Source organism: Sabethes cyaneus, chromosome 2 (assembly GCF_943734655.1).
Source record: "Sabethes cyaneus chromosome 2, idSabCyanKW18_F2, whole genome shotgun sequence".
In the NCBI taxonomy this organism is placed as follows: domain Eukaryota; kingdom Metazoa; phylum Arthropoda; class Insecta; order Diptera; family Culicidae; genus Sabethes; species Sabethes cyaneus.
This window is the reverse complement of record NC_071354.1, coordinates 5,819,932-5,835,723: the sequence shown is the minus strand read 5'-3', so window position 1 is coordinate 5,835,723 and position 15,792 is coordinate 5,819,932. Positions and strand designations below refer to the sequence as shown.

The 15,792-nt window shown below is 43.7% G+C and overlaps 1 protein-coding gene across 1 annotated transcript; it reads right to left on the bottom strand.

Moving 5' to 3' along the window:
- Positions 1-588: 588 nt before the first annotated feature.
- On the bottom strand, positions 589-15,779 carry LOC128737047 (drebrin-like protein). The gene is made up of 4 exons (XM_053831594.1): positions 15,259-15,779; positions 14,970-15,162; positions 1,594-1,757; positions 589-1,528 (listed from the first exon to the last, which is right to left on the bottom strand). The coding sequence occupies exons 1-4, from the start codon at positions 15,511-15,513 to the stop codon at positions 938-940; spliced, it is 1,203 nt and encodes a 400-aa protein (XP_053687569.1). The 5' UTR covers positions 15,514-15,779; the 3' UTR covers positions 589-937.
- Between the last annotated feature and the right edge of the window lie 13 nt (positions 15,780-15,792).

Genomic DNA, 15,792 nt, shown 5'->3' with positions numbered 1-15,792 from the left:
ATATGCGGAAGCGTCAGTCAAGCCCACTGTGTCTGAACAGCGGGCAATCCCTCAAAAGGTCCTTTTGTGGCTGACGCTCAATGAGAAGAAAAAGTACAAGCTGCTGTTCTTTCCTTCTGGGCTTACGGTGAACGAGAATATATACAGTACCGAGCAGAAACGGAAAAAAATCTCTTCTAGATATCAAGATCATAGAAGCGATCAGATTCAGATTCATTGGCATATCACTACATCAAAGCAAAGCCATGGGTATAACCGTCCTTCAGAACTTGATCCTTCTTTATCGACATGCTTCGCAGCCGGTTATTAGAGTAAAGGAAAATTACGGGGTTAGTGCAAAGATCCTATTAACTATGTTCGAATCTCGGCTAGGCGGTGCTGCTAGATAGAGTTAGTAGGTATGTTGCACCAGCCCCGTAACTGTCCTGTATTCTAATAACCGGCTGTGAAGTCTGTCGATAAAGAAAGGTCAAGTCTTAGAAAGACGTTTAAGCCCAAGGCTTTGCTTATCAAGAAGAAAGGACATTCTTTTCTCATTCCACCTGCAAACATGACAACCTTTTATGCACGTGTTATCTTTTGCTCGAGGAGTCAGGACTTTATTATTATTACTGTTGTTGTTATTAATATTATTAGCTAAATATAACAGGTGTTTTTAACATGACAATGTTGTTCGTTCGCTCGTCTCTTGTAAAATGTCGCGGAGTAATGAATAAAGTGTTAATAATAACATGTCAATAAGGGGGGGTCACATATTAGCGCGACTGTTCGAATATATACCTCAATTGCAGTTTAAGCCGAAGCACGAATTAAATTCGTCTCCGTTCAGTGTGATGGAAGAAGGACAATAAGTAGTTTTTTTTAAACAAGACATAATACTACATTTTGCGTGATGACAATGAATGATGTTTGTTCGTGATCAATTCGCGTCGTGCGTTCAAATCAGCTCGACGTAATTTGCAGGAAACAACCCGTAGGTGCCGTCGGGAGCCAGACCCTGCCACCAGCCCTCATCGATTTGATCGATGTGCGTGATGATGTCACCAGGATCAAAGCTTATCTCCGAGTCGTCTGCAGCCTGATAGTCGTACAGTGCTCTCGCTCGAAGCATATTGTCCTCATCGGACAGATCGATCGTTGCATTCGGATCAAAGAATTCCTGCGGCGGTTGTATCGTTTCCGCCTGTCTTCCGTTAAGCTCCCGTTGCTCGGCTTCCAGCTCCGCCCTCAGTTCGTTGATCAAGCTTGCTTCCTCATTGGATGAGTCCGGTGACATGGCCGGTTCGGGTACAACCGGCTGCTGCGGGATCTGCACCGGCAGTGGATTCACCGGGGCGGTACTGTTGAGAAATCTGGCCTTAACCGAGCTCACTTTACCGCTAGCTTCGGCGACTTGCTTAATTTCCCGCTCCCGCTCCATCCGGCTGCTGTCGGGCGTCTGACGCGTGTCCACTTTAGCCGGACTCTGTGCGTTCTCCAGGGCCGCTTCCCTTTTCTCAAACTCGCGCTCCTCCCGGCGACGGCGTTCCTGAAAATGTGAAAGAAAATCGGTTTTGTTCAAATAAAATCGAGAATAAGTAACAAGGGGCAAACCTCTTCCAGTTTAATCGTTTCGCTCAACTTCCGCTCGTACTCCAACTGCAGCCGGTGCTTTTCTTCTTCCTCCTCTTTGCGCCAAAATTCATCCCTTTCTGCCGGATTGATTTCCTTCGTTGGAATGACTCTATTGTAGTTAGTACCAACTGGTTTGGGGGCGTCTAGGAATAGAAAGAAAGCTGTCTAAGCAGGCGTGAAACTGAAAAGGACTATTCCGCAACTTGGAAAACCAAAACACAGTAACCTTCGAAATTTGAAAAGCGTGAGCACTGATGAAAGTAGTTAGATGACCGCATGGATTGAACGGTGTCGCACTGCGAGAAAAGGTATTAGTAGTTTGATAGCACACTGCAAAAACACACAATTTTTTAAAGTCAACAAAGCTAACAACGGTCTGTACTTGCCGAATTCCACATTGTTGCCAGCGAAGAAACGCGTGACTGGCCTGAAACAATTCTGATCGTCAATACTGATGGTTGGAAAAGGTTTACACTCGGAACAAATTTTTCCTATGTACAAGTTTAAGTTTTATAAAATATAGTACCCAAATACTTGCAGAGTAATGTCGATTTAATGGGAGTTCAAAATCTACAACCTTTTAACGTTCAAAATTTTAACCTAGGGATGATCTATTATCAAACCGTACGTGGACTTCAAATCAGAATCGACGGTTTTTAATTGCTGTGATTGAATAGAGGGCCTTGATTTGATCGTCTCAGCGGAAACTGGCTTTCAATTCAAACTCCCATGGCTTGTAAGCAGATTCAAAGATTTACGCTCGAGTTACATGCTTAACGCGAGTATTACGAAACTCTCCGTCATCTCTTGTCATCGAATAAATAAGCTCATCTCTTTAAAATTAGGTTCTGAACGCCGGTACTTTATATCAGACTACCTGGCAGTACGGACCAACTAATATCAACAACTTTGCAACTGCCAATTTCTTATCGTTTTTTTTTTCATTAATGTAAAATCACTCAAGACGGAACAACAGTCTGTGCAATTTGAAAAACCACGCAGAATTTTTCATCGACTGGTTTGGTTACAAGAGGAAAAACCTGGGGATCCCGGATTTTAAAAATTTCCCAGTTCAATTTAAGCTGGACGGCTAGCTTCTCGACTTGTTCGTGCATCAGCATAGGATTTGAGACATGATCGTCTTGCTGCTTAGCAGAAAGATGGTCGATGAGGTTTTGAGGCGCCAGGTTGAACCTGAGGTAAAGGGTTAATAAAGGCATCGGGTTGGCGACTTGATTTCACTGCTTCTGAATAGCGAGACCTCTGTGGGGCGATGACAGGTCAGGAGTTTCGTTACGCGTTTGGTAGCTGTCTGCTGCTCTCACATAGTGTTGCTGGGTAAGTGGCATTCACATTGATTTAAGAAAAAGTACTCCACCGGGTTCTCAGGTATTCCTTTGGGATCTGAGCCAGTGTGCTCTTCTTACACATCTTTGGCACGACTAAAAACCGATCCCGCTCTACTTACATTTGTAGACATCAAGCGCTCGATTTCTCGTTTCTTCTCCAGCGATTCCTGTCGAATAGCTCGTTGCTTAGTTTGAGACAACTTTTCCTGCTCTAGCTTCAACGCTCTTATCCATTTTTCCTCGTCCACCAAGGCCTTCTTCTCCTCGAATTGTCGCTGCATTTCTTCAAGTTCCCGCATTCTTAATACTTCTTGCTGTCTTACTTCCTTACTCTGCTCCGTTTAAATGCGTTCTTCCTCTGCCAGCCCCATTTCTGCTTCGGTCGTGCCTAACTAGAAGTCGAAGCCTCACTCGTTAAGGGTTTTCCGATAACCCTAATCGTAGGTGTATTTTTAGATCCGCGGCTTTCCTTTACTTATTTACTTAATTGCACTTACGTCTTATGACAAGGACTCGTTCCACCTAGTCCTGCCACCTCGCTCGCTGTGCCCCTCTTCATCTTGCTCCTTACCGGATTCGACGCGAAAGACCATTTTTGCAGGATAATTTTCGGGCATTCTGGCAACATGTCCTGCCCTACGTATCGATCCAGCTTAAACCGCTTTCTGAATACTACTTCTGAATCTTCTCTGCTTAGCGTTTTAGTCTGGTGTACTGATCCTCCACCGCCTCAAATGTTTGGCCGACAGCTACCACGACGTCAGCAGAGCAGATAAATTGACTGAATTTATTGAAAATCGTGCCCCGCATTTCAATCCCCGCTCGGCTTAAAACACCTTCAAGCGCAATGTTGAATAGCATACAGGAAAGACCATCTTCTTGTCGAAGCCCCTGCAAGATTCGAATGAGTCCGACAATCCATCCGATTTCCCTCACACAGCACTGGATCCCATCCATCTCCATCAGAACTTTCCGTAGCTCTTGTCGGTTTACACTATCATATGCGGCTTTGCCATCAATGAACAGGTGATGCGTGGGGACTCGGAATTCGCTGCTTTTCTGGAGGGTCTGCCGCAGGGTGAAGATTTGGTCCGTTGTAGACCGACCCTCCATGAAGCTGGCCTGGTGACTTCCCACAAATTGTCTTTTGGCGATAGTTGGTAGAAGATTACTGGCGACAGCATATTGTAGGCGGCATTCAGGATATCCAGCTTATCACCTTTGCTGTAGATAGGGCAAAAAACCCCGTCGAAAACTGTGCTGAGCGAAAACCAAACCGTTACTTTTGCTCTGATAGCTGGTGGATATTCGAGTCATACTGAATAGATTGTGGATTCGAGCCCACCTGTGCCGTGATTCTTTGGGAATATCATCGAAAGCCCAGGGATTGCAAGGTGCCGACGCTTGAAAAATTTAGTGCTACCCTATAGACGGAAAAACAACCGAAGTGTCGCTAAGCAACGTGAACCAATAAATCTGTTGTCACTTCCGAAACTCGTGGAAAAAAAGAGCTGACGTTCGCTGAAAAAAGATGCCGAATTCCCGTTGGTGGCCATGTGGCTGCTGTTACATTGAAAAAAGGGTAGTCCTAGGTAAGAGGCTGAATAAAGCCCCGATTGGAGGTGAACGATTGCGACATTAAGTAAGGATGCGAATGCTGTCGGCGAGCGAAGCTATGTCGGAATCAGTTCCTAAAGTCGTTTGGAATCGCCGAGAGGAAAAATCGATACCTGGTCGAGATGAGTCGCTGCATGTTATTCGGCGTTAAGCTTGCGGAGTCCTACTGAGCTGAAGCCGTAAGTACTGCTGTCTATTCACAGAACCAGTTACCACCGAAATCAGTCCCTAAAACGCCATCCGAGCTTTGGAGTGGAAAAGATGAACCCAGCCACTGATGTTTGGACCGTACAGCTCGTTAAACTGCACATTGCAAACAAGCTGATAAATTTCGGGCCCGAGCGCAAGCTGAAGAAATGGAGGAAAAAGGCGACTCCGACTATGACAAACCAGGAAGCTCTCCGATCGAATTGAAATACTATAACAAAACGGACGTTAAAGATGTCGCTTTGGACCCTTTGGACGAATGCGATAACAATGAATCAACCGAGGCAACACTGTACTGAACGTCGGTTGTTTTTGTGTCTGATTTCTCGCAAAGTTTTTGCTATTTAATACATGTTAATCGTTAGTTTCACTGTTCATAATTCGTGCAAAGTGTGAATAAAGGCCTTATTCGGCGTTCCATTGTCGAAACAACGCTACTGGAATTTAACCGAAGTGGTTTTTTGTAATTTGCTGCTACATAGTTTTGCTGGATCTGGATTTGTTTGTTTACATTGTGCACAGCAGCCGATAGATTGAGCGATACCGTATCGTTATTCGTTACCTGCTATATCGATACTCGCGCACGCAGCTAAGAGCATACCTACTGGTACACACCTAACACGATATTCGTTTTTTTTGTCAAAATGGCTGATTGTACCGCTTGCGATCGATGTGCGAAAACGATAAAGAAGGAGGAGGACCTTTTAAGATGCATGGGTTTTTACGATCAAGTGTGTCACACTCGGTGCGCTGGCTTGAACGCTCCTTTCATGAAATTCGTCCGGTCAAACAATTTGTTTTGGATGTGTGATGAATGCCTCAGGCTTATGAAATTCGCACGTTTTAAAAGCACCGTTTCGTCCCTGGCAAACGTGATATAGTTCGTCGTAGTAGGGCAAATGAACGGAATCTCGGAGCTAAAAGACGAAATCGTGCGGAACTACAACGAGGTACCCAAACTCGCCGATAAGGTCAATGCGGCAACCCCGATGCGAATACCAGCTCGCGATCGTCCTGCTAAACGTCGTCGCGGTGACCCGGAAACCCTGAATAAACCGACTACTGGTACTAGACTCGTTGAGAACCCCGAAAACCTTGTGGTCAGCACCCCGCCCAAGCTATTCTGGGTGTACCTCTCGCGTTTCCACCCTCTGAGGTTGTCGAGCGGCTTGTTCGAGATGGTTTACAAAACCAGGAGCCCGTTTGTGTAATTTCACTGGTGAAAAAGGGGGCCGACCTTCAATCGCTCAACTTCATTTCCTTCAAAGTTGGCATTCCCCTGGCGTACAAAAATGCGGCCTTGAACCCAGATACTTGGCCACAGGGAATAGTATTTAGGGAATTCGACGATGCGCGAACGAATTCAGCGGTATGGCTACTTCCCATCGCTCCCGCTACTCTTTTAGTTGGATACAACGATAACTCCGGTGCTGGCTCATCATCTGTAACTCCAATGGTGCTAACTCCAGCCCCTTTAGAACTCCCTTCAACTGCAGCTCTACCGCTGACCCCTGCAGTAGAGGGACCATAGTTCCCGTAACACCGACGATACTTGACTGCACCGAGTTTCTACTGGCCGACTTCTGTCAACCGGACGCTACTGTCATCTCCAAACGACCGATTATTTCACCAAACATGACACTGGGACGCACTGTTGTTAGTATTATGGATGCCCCCAACCCCCCACCGTAGTCGCGCTATTGCCACCAGCGTTCATCAATCGTTCCGATCCTACGCGTGAGTGCGGGGAAAGGGGCTTCCAAAATTCTCTTCACGGCAAGTACGCATTTGATAATTTACATCCGGTGACTAATTCGTTCCGTGTTTCCAGTACTACACATCAAGGCAAGTTTGAAATCGCTGATCCCAGCTCCACTGTTGATTCGTTCTTCGCTTCTAGTTCATCGCCACCGAGCCTCTTAAAACTCCATCCCGTTCACGTCTATTACCAGAACGTTGGTGGTATGAGCACGAGTGTTCCTGACTACCTGCTAGCATGCGCCGACAGTCCGTACGAGATAATTGTGCTGACCGAAATCTGGCTTTTGACAACCGTACGTGTTCTCGGCAGATATTTGGGCCGAACTACGAAGTCTTTCGCTGTGATCGAAGTGTGCTCAACAGCCGCAAAACTACGGGAGGCGGAGCCTTGATTGCGGTCCACCGCCAGTTGCTGACCTTCGTCATCGAAAACGTCGAGTGGTTGCCGGTCGAGCAAGTATGGGTAAATATCAAACTTTCAGATCGTAGACTATTGTGTGCCATCTATGTACCTCCTGACGGTTATTCTGAATACACATATTAATTCAGTTAACCTAATAGCATCGATGGCAAAATTTGACAGAAAACCCATGGAAAAACTGTCAAATTGCCGCAACGCAGTAAAATCCGTATGCATTGTGTCTGGACCTTAACGCTAACGGACGCGTTGACACAGCATTCTCACAGACAATGTTATTCAATAAATTCAAGGCCTACTCGTCAAACGAAAGGTACTTCGCCTTTGCGTTAAGGCCCAGACACAATGCATACGGATTTTACTACGTTGCCGCAGGGTGGTAACTCAACCAGGAAAACCGGGAAAACCAGGAAAAGACCAGGAATTTTTTGTTCACCACGAATAACCGGGAAAAAACCAGGAATTTTCACCCAAAACCAGGGAAAAAATTTAGTTGCTTGCTGGTTGCTTAATTACTTGTGTGGTCATGTCCGCTGGTTCGACAAAACCAAAAAGTCTGCTTTCCCAATTGTCGATGGTCATATGCCCTGGCTTTCACCTGTCGCCAGGAGAGATTTGCGTCAATAGTCTGAACCAGTTGACTGACGTTGACGGCGTAGCCCACCAGTAGCCTCTAGGGTTGCCTCTTCTGCTCTCCCTGTGGATTGCAGTTGAATCCGGTTTTTCTGCAGATTTCGTACGATTCTCTTCTCAAAATATGTCAGATCCACCTCTACCTACGTTTCCAAATTTCTGTTTCTAACTGGCGCTGGTGATATCAACGAACGAGTGTTAGGCCATCAAGCCCGAATAATGTATTCAGGCAACGATTAACGAAGACCTGCAGTTGTCTCCGATCTGATTTGAGCACCAAACGTTCCAAAGTAAGAACCAAAAAATCGCCGCTAGACATCCTGATTTGTTTGTCTATATCGGTCTTGGCGCCACCGTCTGGGGTTGTCTGGCTACCAAAATCTTCCACCTCCTCAACCTCTACTGTGAAATTGGAGGAATTGTTATTGTTCACTCCCACTGACTTGGTCTTTGCGACGTTGACTATGGTCGCAAAGACCTGGAGTTGTAGCACAGACTTTTTAAATTTCTCTGCATATGATATTGCCATTGGGAGAGCAAGAGGATGTCGTCGGCCAGCTCGAGGTCGTTTAATTACTCCATTGTCAAAGAGTTTCAGGGTAATGCTCGGTTAGGTTTGCTATCAATGACAATTAAAATTTTATTCATGACGACGAGGAACGGTATGTAACCCTGTCTCACTCCTGTAGCAACCGTTATAGGGCCCCCAGTAGGTAGGGCAATTTGCACGAAATCGCCTCATTCATACTGAGCGTCGATGAGCATTCAGGAACTACTTTAGGCCTTCAGAATACGCCGAGATGTGTTTGTGTTTTAGTCGGACAAACGCTTTTTCGAAATCAAGAAGCACTAACAGAAGGCAGTCCTGGATTTCGATGATTTGCTCCAATATTATACTGAGTGTCGTGATCTGATCCACACACGATCGGCCGGCACGGAATCCAGCTTGCTACTGCCGGAGAGTAGGATTTTCTCCTGGATTCGCTCAAAAATCACCTTTCGGAGTGCTACAAGAGCGATACAGAAAAACCTGACGCCGCCCTAGTTCCCACATTTAGATTTTGATTTAGATTTAGGTTCTGTTTCTTGGTGACTTACTGAAACGCCTTGCATCCAATCCACCGGAAATGTTGCAGTTTTGCAGATATTGCCCAAGAGCTGATGCAACATTTACGATGACAATACTGGGCAAGCTTTCAGCCTCTCGGCTGAAATGCAGACTTCCTGGTGCTTTACAAGACTTCATATATTCAATTTCAATTAACAACGGCACCTTCGGGTTGACATGGCCGATGCGGCGTACTGTGGGCATCACGCACTGCTGATTTTTCTAGTCCGCGGAATTTGAGACTTAGAAGAGTTTTTTAAATGTTTAGTTCAACGGTTAAGCTTGTCTCGGTCGGTCGGACGGTCGATCAGTAATTAGCCAGCTCTGCTCGTGACGACATCCTCGCATTGGTGCTAACACCACTAAGGTAGCAAAAATGCAATGCAATAAGTGAATATGTCTGCTGGTAGTGACCCTCTTCAACTAGTTAGTTAACCCTGGCTCTTTTGTACCGTTTACATAACTTCTTAACAGCCCTTTCCAGCTTGGTGTATCGTTGATGGGTTGCTGTTTTAGTCGCCCTGGTTCGTGCACACTCAATCTTGGTTTTCGTTGTGTTTGGGATCAGGGTACGATCATTTTTATTGTTTATTCGCTCCGAGACTCGTAAGCCTCTTGGACCTCGATTAGTTCCAGTGTTTGGAGCTACAAACTGCTAACTTTTCTTGCCCATTGAGCCAACTGGCAAGACAAGTTGTTGGGCAAGGGTGTGTGAAGTAATCTGTGGCCACATTCAGCAACTCTTAATTTTACAAAATTAAATAGTAAGCTTTCAATTCGAGTTACAGAATGATTTAAATTTTAAATAAGTACGAAATTTCTCTCCTTTACGTCCCCGACATCAAAAATGAAGGTACTTTCAGTTACACTTTTGGCTCTATCTCCACTAATTTTCAATCGATTTTTATGAAACTAGTCTTAAAAGAACCATATTAGATTGGCCTTTAATGAAAATATATGCAGGTAAATTATGGTTCCATTTTTCCGGAGATATTCCAGATCGCGGTGGGATTTTTTTTGACGTCATAAGTAACAGATGAAATAAAATTAGAAATCTGTTTAATTGACATCGCAAAAGTTATCCATTTTATTTGTAGTCACTAATAATGACTTGTACACTATCCTATAGAGCGCTGGCTTACGCCTCACTCTCCGGAACATCCGTTGTCGGTTCTACCGGAACTCAAAAGTGGTCATTCAGTATTCTCTTCGAAAGTATGGCAAATGGGGTATCAAATCACAGGATTTTTCAACACGAGCTCGTTAGTGGACATTTGGATGTATTTTGAGTCGATCTGGACATTTTGGAACATCCGGCATCGGTTCTACCGGACTTCAAAAGTGGCCATTTGGAATTCTCTTCAAAAACATGGCAAATGGGGTATCAAATGACAGGATTTTTCAACTCGAGCGCTTTAGTGGACATTTGGATGTATTTTGAGTCGATCTGGACATTTCGGAACATCCGGCATCGGTTCTACCGGACCTCAAAAGTGGCCATTTGGAATTCTCTTCGAAAATATGGCAAATGGGGTATCAGATAACAGGATTTTTCAACACGAGCTCTTTAGTGCATATTTGGATCTATTTTGAGTCGATCTGGACATTCCGGAACATTCAGAATCGGTTCTACCGGAACTCAAAAGTGGTCATTTGGAATTCTCTTCGAAAATATGGCAAATGGGGTATCAAATCACGGGATTTTTCAACTCGACCACTTTAGTGGGCATTTGGATGTATTTTGAGCCGATTTGGACATTTTTACACCCCATTTGCCATGTTTTCGACAAAAATTTCAAATGACCACTTTTGAATTCCGGTAGAACCGATGCTGGATATTCCGGAATGTCCAGATCGACTCAAAATACATCAAAATTTGCAATAAAGAGCTCGTGTTGAAAAATCCTGTTATCTGATACCCCACTTGCCATATTTTCGAAGAGAATTCCAAATGGCCACTTTTGAGCTCCGGTAGAACCGATGCCGGATGTTCCGGAATGCCCAGATCGACTCAAAATACATTCAAATATGCACTAAAGAGTTCGTGTTGAAAAATCCTGTGATTTGATACCCCATTTGCCATGTTTTTGAAGAGAATTCAAAATGGCCACTTTTGAAGTCCGGTAGAACCAATGCCGAATGTTCCGGAATGTCCAGATCGACTCAAAATACATCCAAATGTCCACTAACGAGCTCGTGTTGAAAAATCCTGTGATTTGATACCCCATTTGCCATGTTTTCGAAGAGAATACTGAACGATCACTTTTGAGTTCCGGTAGAACCGACAACGGATGTTCCGGAGAGTGAGGCGTAAGCCAGCGCTCTACAGGATAGTGTACAAGTCATTATTAGTGACTACAAATAAAATGGATAACTTTTGCGCTGTCAATTAAACAGATTTCTAATTTTATTTCATCTGTTACTTATGACGTCAAAAAAAATCCCACCGCGATCTGGAATATCTCCGGGAAAATGGAACCATAATTTACCTGCATATTTTTTCATTAAAGGCCAATTTAATGTGGTTCTTTTAAGACTAGTTTCATAAAAATCGATTGAAAATTAGTGGAGATAGAGCCAAAAGTGTAACTGAAAGTACCTTCATTTTTGATGTCGGGGACGTAAAGGTTAAAGTAGTTAATCGTACTAGATTAAGTTAACTTATGGAAACGGGTGGTTTCAATCCTCAAAAGGTTTCAGAATTTTTGGCTCGGGAGGCACGTTCTCCATATTTATTTTGGATATTTGTGCCTTGCTGCTTTTGCCTTATCATCATCACTTACCTGCTGGGAAGGGAAAAGGATCAGGAGGAATGGGAGGGTTTGGATGGGGGAAAGTAAACGTCACAAAAACCTTTAAATAAAAGAAAACCTGCACTCCTGAATAGAAATGCCAATGCCGGGGGGTATTTCGAAAACCGGGTTTTCGGTTAAAAAAAATTAAGTTTTAGAACGCGAAGAGAATTTATCACGTCATCCCTTAAACGAGAACAAATGTTAATGAATAAATTCTAATGAAAAAACTTGTGGAGGCAGAGAATCTTCATTCAGTGTCCTCGCAAAAAGGAAGTACCTTACAGAATTTAACTAGCAAAACATTCTTCATGCCTTGAAAGAATATTACAAAGTCATTTGTTTTTAAATCACGAATAGTGCGGTTAATTATAAAACGAATAAATTTAAATATAGGAACTTTCTCTGAAGTTCTACCAAAATAGTGAATCGAACAGCAGTTGTGCGAGATGTTCCGAGAGCAGCTCTAGAGTCGTAGAGTTTACAATTTTTCCGGTACAGCAATTCGACAGCAACCTAGAGTGGTTCTGGCACTGCAACGATTTCTTCATTCTTCATGAATCACTCATCGCATAACTACAGCGTATATTTACTTTTTAGATCAGGCAGAGACGTTCGAAGCGATTATTGATGCCCGTAGAATTGGCTCACCCTTGTCAACAGGCTATTCTAAGTAATCAGAAAGTTATTTCTATTCCAGTTTGTGTTTGCAACCGAACCTTCTTCTGTGGTTTGTTCTGGCATTTCTCTAGAGTACTCCGTCAACTTTCACTGAAGATTTTCTGAACAGCCTCACTGTATATCGCACATTTCTTTTGTTGCGCAATATTCTTAATTAATTGGCGCATTCAAGTAGGAAATCGGACCTGCTTTGCCCTTCGCAAAACGCTACGATCAAGAAGCATACGCCGCTGTACGAAGCTGACAATGTACAAAACCCTTATTTAACCGGTAGTTCTTCACAGACTTGAAGCTGTGACGTCACTCACAGTGGAAATACGCGCTCTTGTCGTGTTTGACCGGAAGATGCTGCGGATGATATTTGGCGGAGTACAAACTGAAAGCGGAGAGTGGCGGGAACGTTTTATGAATCACGAGCTACATACACTTCTTAGAAAGATTGCAATCGTATATCTAGCTAAAGTCAGTAGGCTACGGTCGATACCGGTGTAAAAGACGGACCCGGACGAGAAAAAGTATCTTATCCGATTTTGTCTCGATTTTGCTTCTTTCACAGATTTTTCTCATAATGTTTACCTTTAGATGAAGTAGCCGACCCATTTTCATAAGCGTCAGCGTAGCAAATATAAATTTTTATATTTACTCTAGAAAAAAAAAGTAAAAGGGAATAGATAACCCGGCAAACTTTCCAGCATAATATTCAACACAAAAAACTAGTATTTTTCCATTCTTGATGCTAATTTTGTGTTATATTCGAAAGCCAGGAATTTTTTTAAAATCGACCAGGAAAACCGGGAAAAAACCAGGAATTTGAAATCACAGATTGAGTTGCCACCCTGTTGCGGCAATCTGACAGTTTTTCCATGGGTTTTCTGTCAAATTTACGCAACGTAGTAAAATCCTCATGCATTGTGTCTGGGCCTTTACAGCGAGACACTTGCGGTATCAAGCGATGATCGTGGGGCCTCGCAACTAAAACAAACCCTTTAATAACCCCAAGTAAAAATACTGGATAGCAGCAATGGACGAGGAGTTCCGATTACTGTCTCAAGCGCAGTTTGTATGGACTGAAGCAAGTGGCCCGACTGTGGAAATGTGTGAATCAAACCATCGACGACGTCCTCAAGCAAGCAGGATTTCATCAGTCAGCTGCAGATGCCTGCCCTTAGAAAATGGGCAGAGCTCGTTCCTTTTCATCTACGTTGACGATATTCTGGTCGAGTCCAGTAGCAAATTTTGAGAAGTTTGATTTAATCAGTTTTGTTTCATGGATGCTAAGGGGTCCAAAATTCTGTTGGAGCCTGGATACTAGAAAAGCATGAGAATTCGCTGGAAGTACAAGACCACTACCTGGTGGGAGCTTAGCTGTATATATAATTTTGGGGCGTTCTGTCAGTAAACCAATGGCCAAGGACTAAAAGGAGACCAAAAGACTTTGTGGTGCCGCTTGGATCATTCTACGCTGCACTGGAGGTCTACTACGACGTAGACTTTGCGGGAAATACCCGGGACAGAAGGTCTAATTCTAGCTTCCTCATTTTCCTTGGTGGCGGAGTCGTGGGTTGGGCCTCAAGAAAGTAATTGTGCGTGGCCTTATCATCCACAGAGGCGAAGTTCATCACACTAGCCAAAAACTTCAATGGATACTGAAGCTATTGAACGGCCTTGGGAATATAATTGCTCACCGGATCTGCATCCACGAGGACAATCAAAGCTGCCATCCGGCAAGTTGAAAATGGGAAGGTGAATCAACGATTGCAGCATGTTAACGTGAAACATAAGAATCAGTTTGCTTTACTGTTCGACCGAAGACATGTTGGCAAGCGCTAAGTTAGCAAAACTACGGGAAGCAACCGGAATCCTAGCCTTCGATGTCGAGGAGGAGTGTTGAACTTCCGAATCGAAACCCGTTTGATTTGATCATTGTAATGACAGCAGAATATATAATTTAGTCTTAGTCAACTGCCAAATGGCTCAGTTCATTTCTTAGTCCCTTCCGAATATCCAATAGAACAAACAAAATTGATATGTCAAATCAGCAGGTCTACTACGATGGGATTGTTATCACTGATAGTCGTTTCCTCGGTTCCTAGGATACAACACTGCTTAACTCAGCAGTTCATTTGACACAAGAATTGCGCAAAGGTCAATAATTTTGAATGCAGCTAAAATAAATTCAGTCTTTTGATGTCTAATGAAAAGATTTCATATTCATGTTGCATGCCACTTGTTGCCAATCTAAACGCACCTTCATCTAAATTCTATTATATTTACAAGAAAATTTCTTTTGAAATATATGAAATATTTTGCACACAATCAGTAATTAAAAACGTAAATAAAAAAGAATAACGACATATGATAATAAAAAAAATCTCAAAGCATTACAACCGCAACAATCAACACCATCGCAGAAAACAATTGAACAATTAGAAGCATGCGAACCGGTTCGAAAGTATCAAAATTGATTAATTATTGAAATCTGCTGCCACTTCCCCGTTCGTTTACAACTTGCTCGTGAGGCAAAAGAGGAAAAAAGCGAGTGCCGTTTAGTTTCTTCGCCTCGCCCTCGGGCCTCGACATCGGCGTCAGCGATCGGATGCACGGCACGGTGGCTGACTCAGACGGCGCATACTGTGACTAATGCACCAACTGTTATTTTCAATTCCGAACGATTATGACCTACTTGTTATAGTTTTACGCTCTCCCCTTTCACCGGCCGCTTGGATGCCGATTGGGCGTTCACTACAACGCTATATGCTAGCGAGTAAAACATATTAAAAAAAACTTACCATTAACTCTTGAGTAATCTTTGACCTTGAAATCATTGACCACCACTTTCTGAAGTTTCTCCAAAATCCTTGCTTCCTCTACATCATCCTCATTGGCAGCATGAATCGTAATGTGAGCTCCTTTTAGCAGATTGCAGACATCCCGAACATGCTTAGCACAGGAACCCTTGCGTGAAGTAGGCGCACCCTCACCCTAAAAAGGTAACAAATATCATGATTAACACCGATCGTTATCTTATCAGTGGCATTAAACTATTCCGACCGCGATAAAAATAACTGCGACATTTACCTGCCAGTTGATGAACACAAACTTAGCAATTCCAGTCTCTTTGTTATCTACCCGTACGAATCCGTACTGCACCTTGCCGGAATTGAACTCGGCGGCCAGCTCGGCGATTCCATCTTCACCGGTTTCCTGCACCTTCAGAACGTTGCTTTGCGCTTCGTAGGAAAACAGAGCCCAATTGGTGCTGCTCTTGGTATCGACGACCGTCTTCCAGGCCCGCACCAGCGAATCGCGATGTTTGTCCAAATCTATTGACATTTTTGCCAATTGTTTTTCAACCTTGAGCCACCCTAGACCGTACTAACATTTACGTTTTGACGATGACCATATGCAAGCTCTTTATTTGCACGACACATCACCGAACACCGTGGCACCCGAAAACGGTTCCAATTTAGACACAATTACGGCAAAAATATTTATACCTTTTTTCGGAACATCAAACCAATAATTTATTCAGCACCAGACCAAGTTAGTGAGAAACTTGTTCGCTTCTCAGTACTGTCGACCGATTGTGCAGTGCAGTGCTGATGGTGGAAT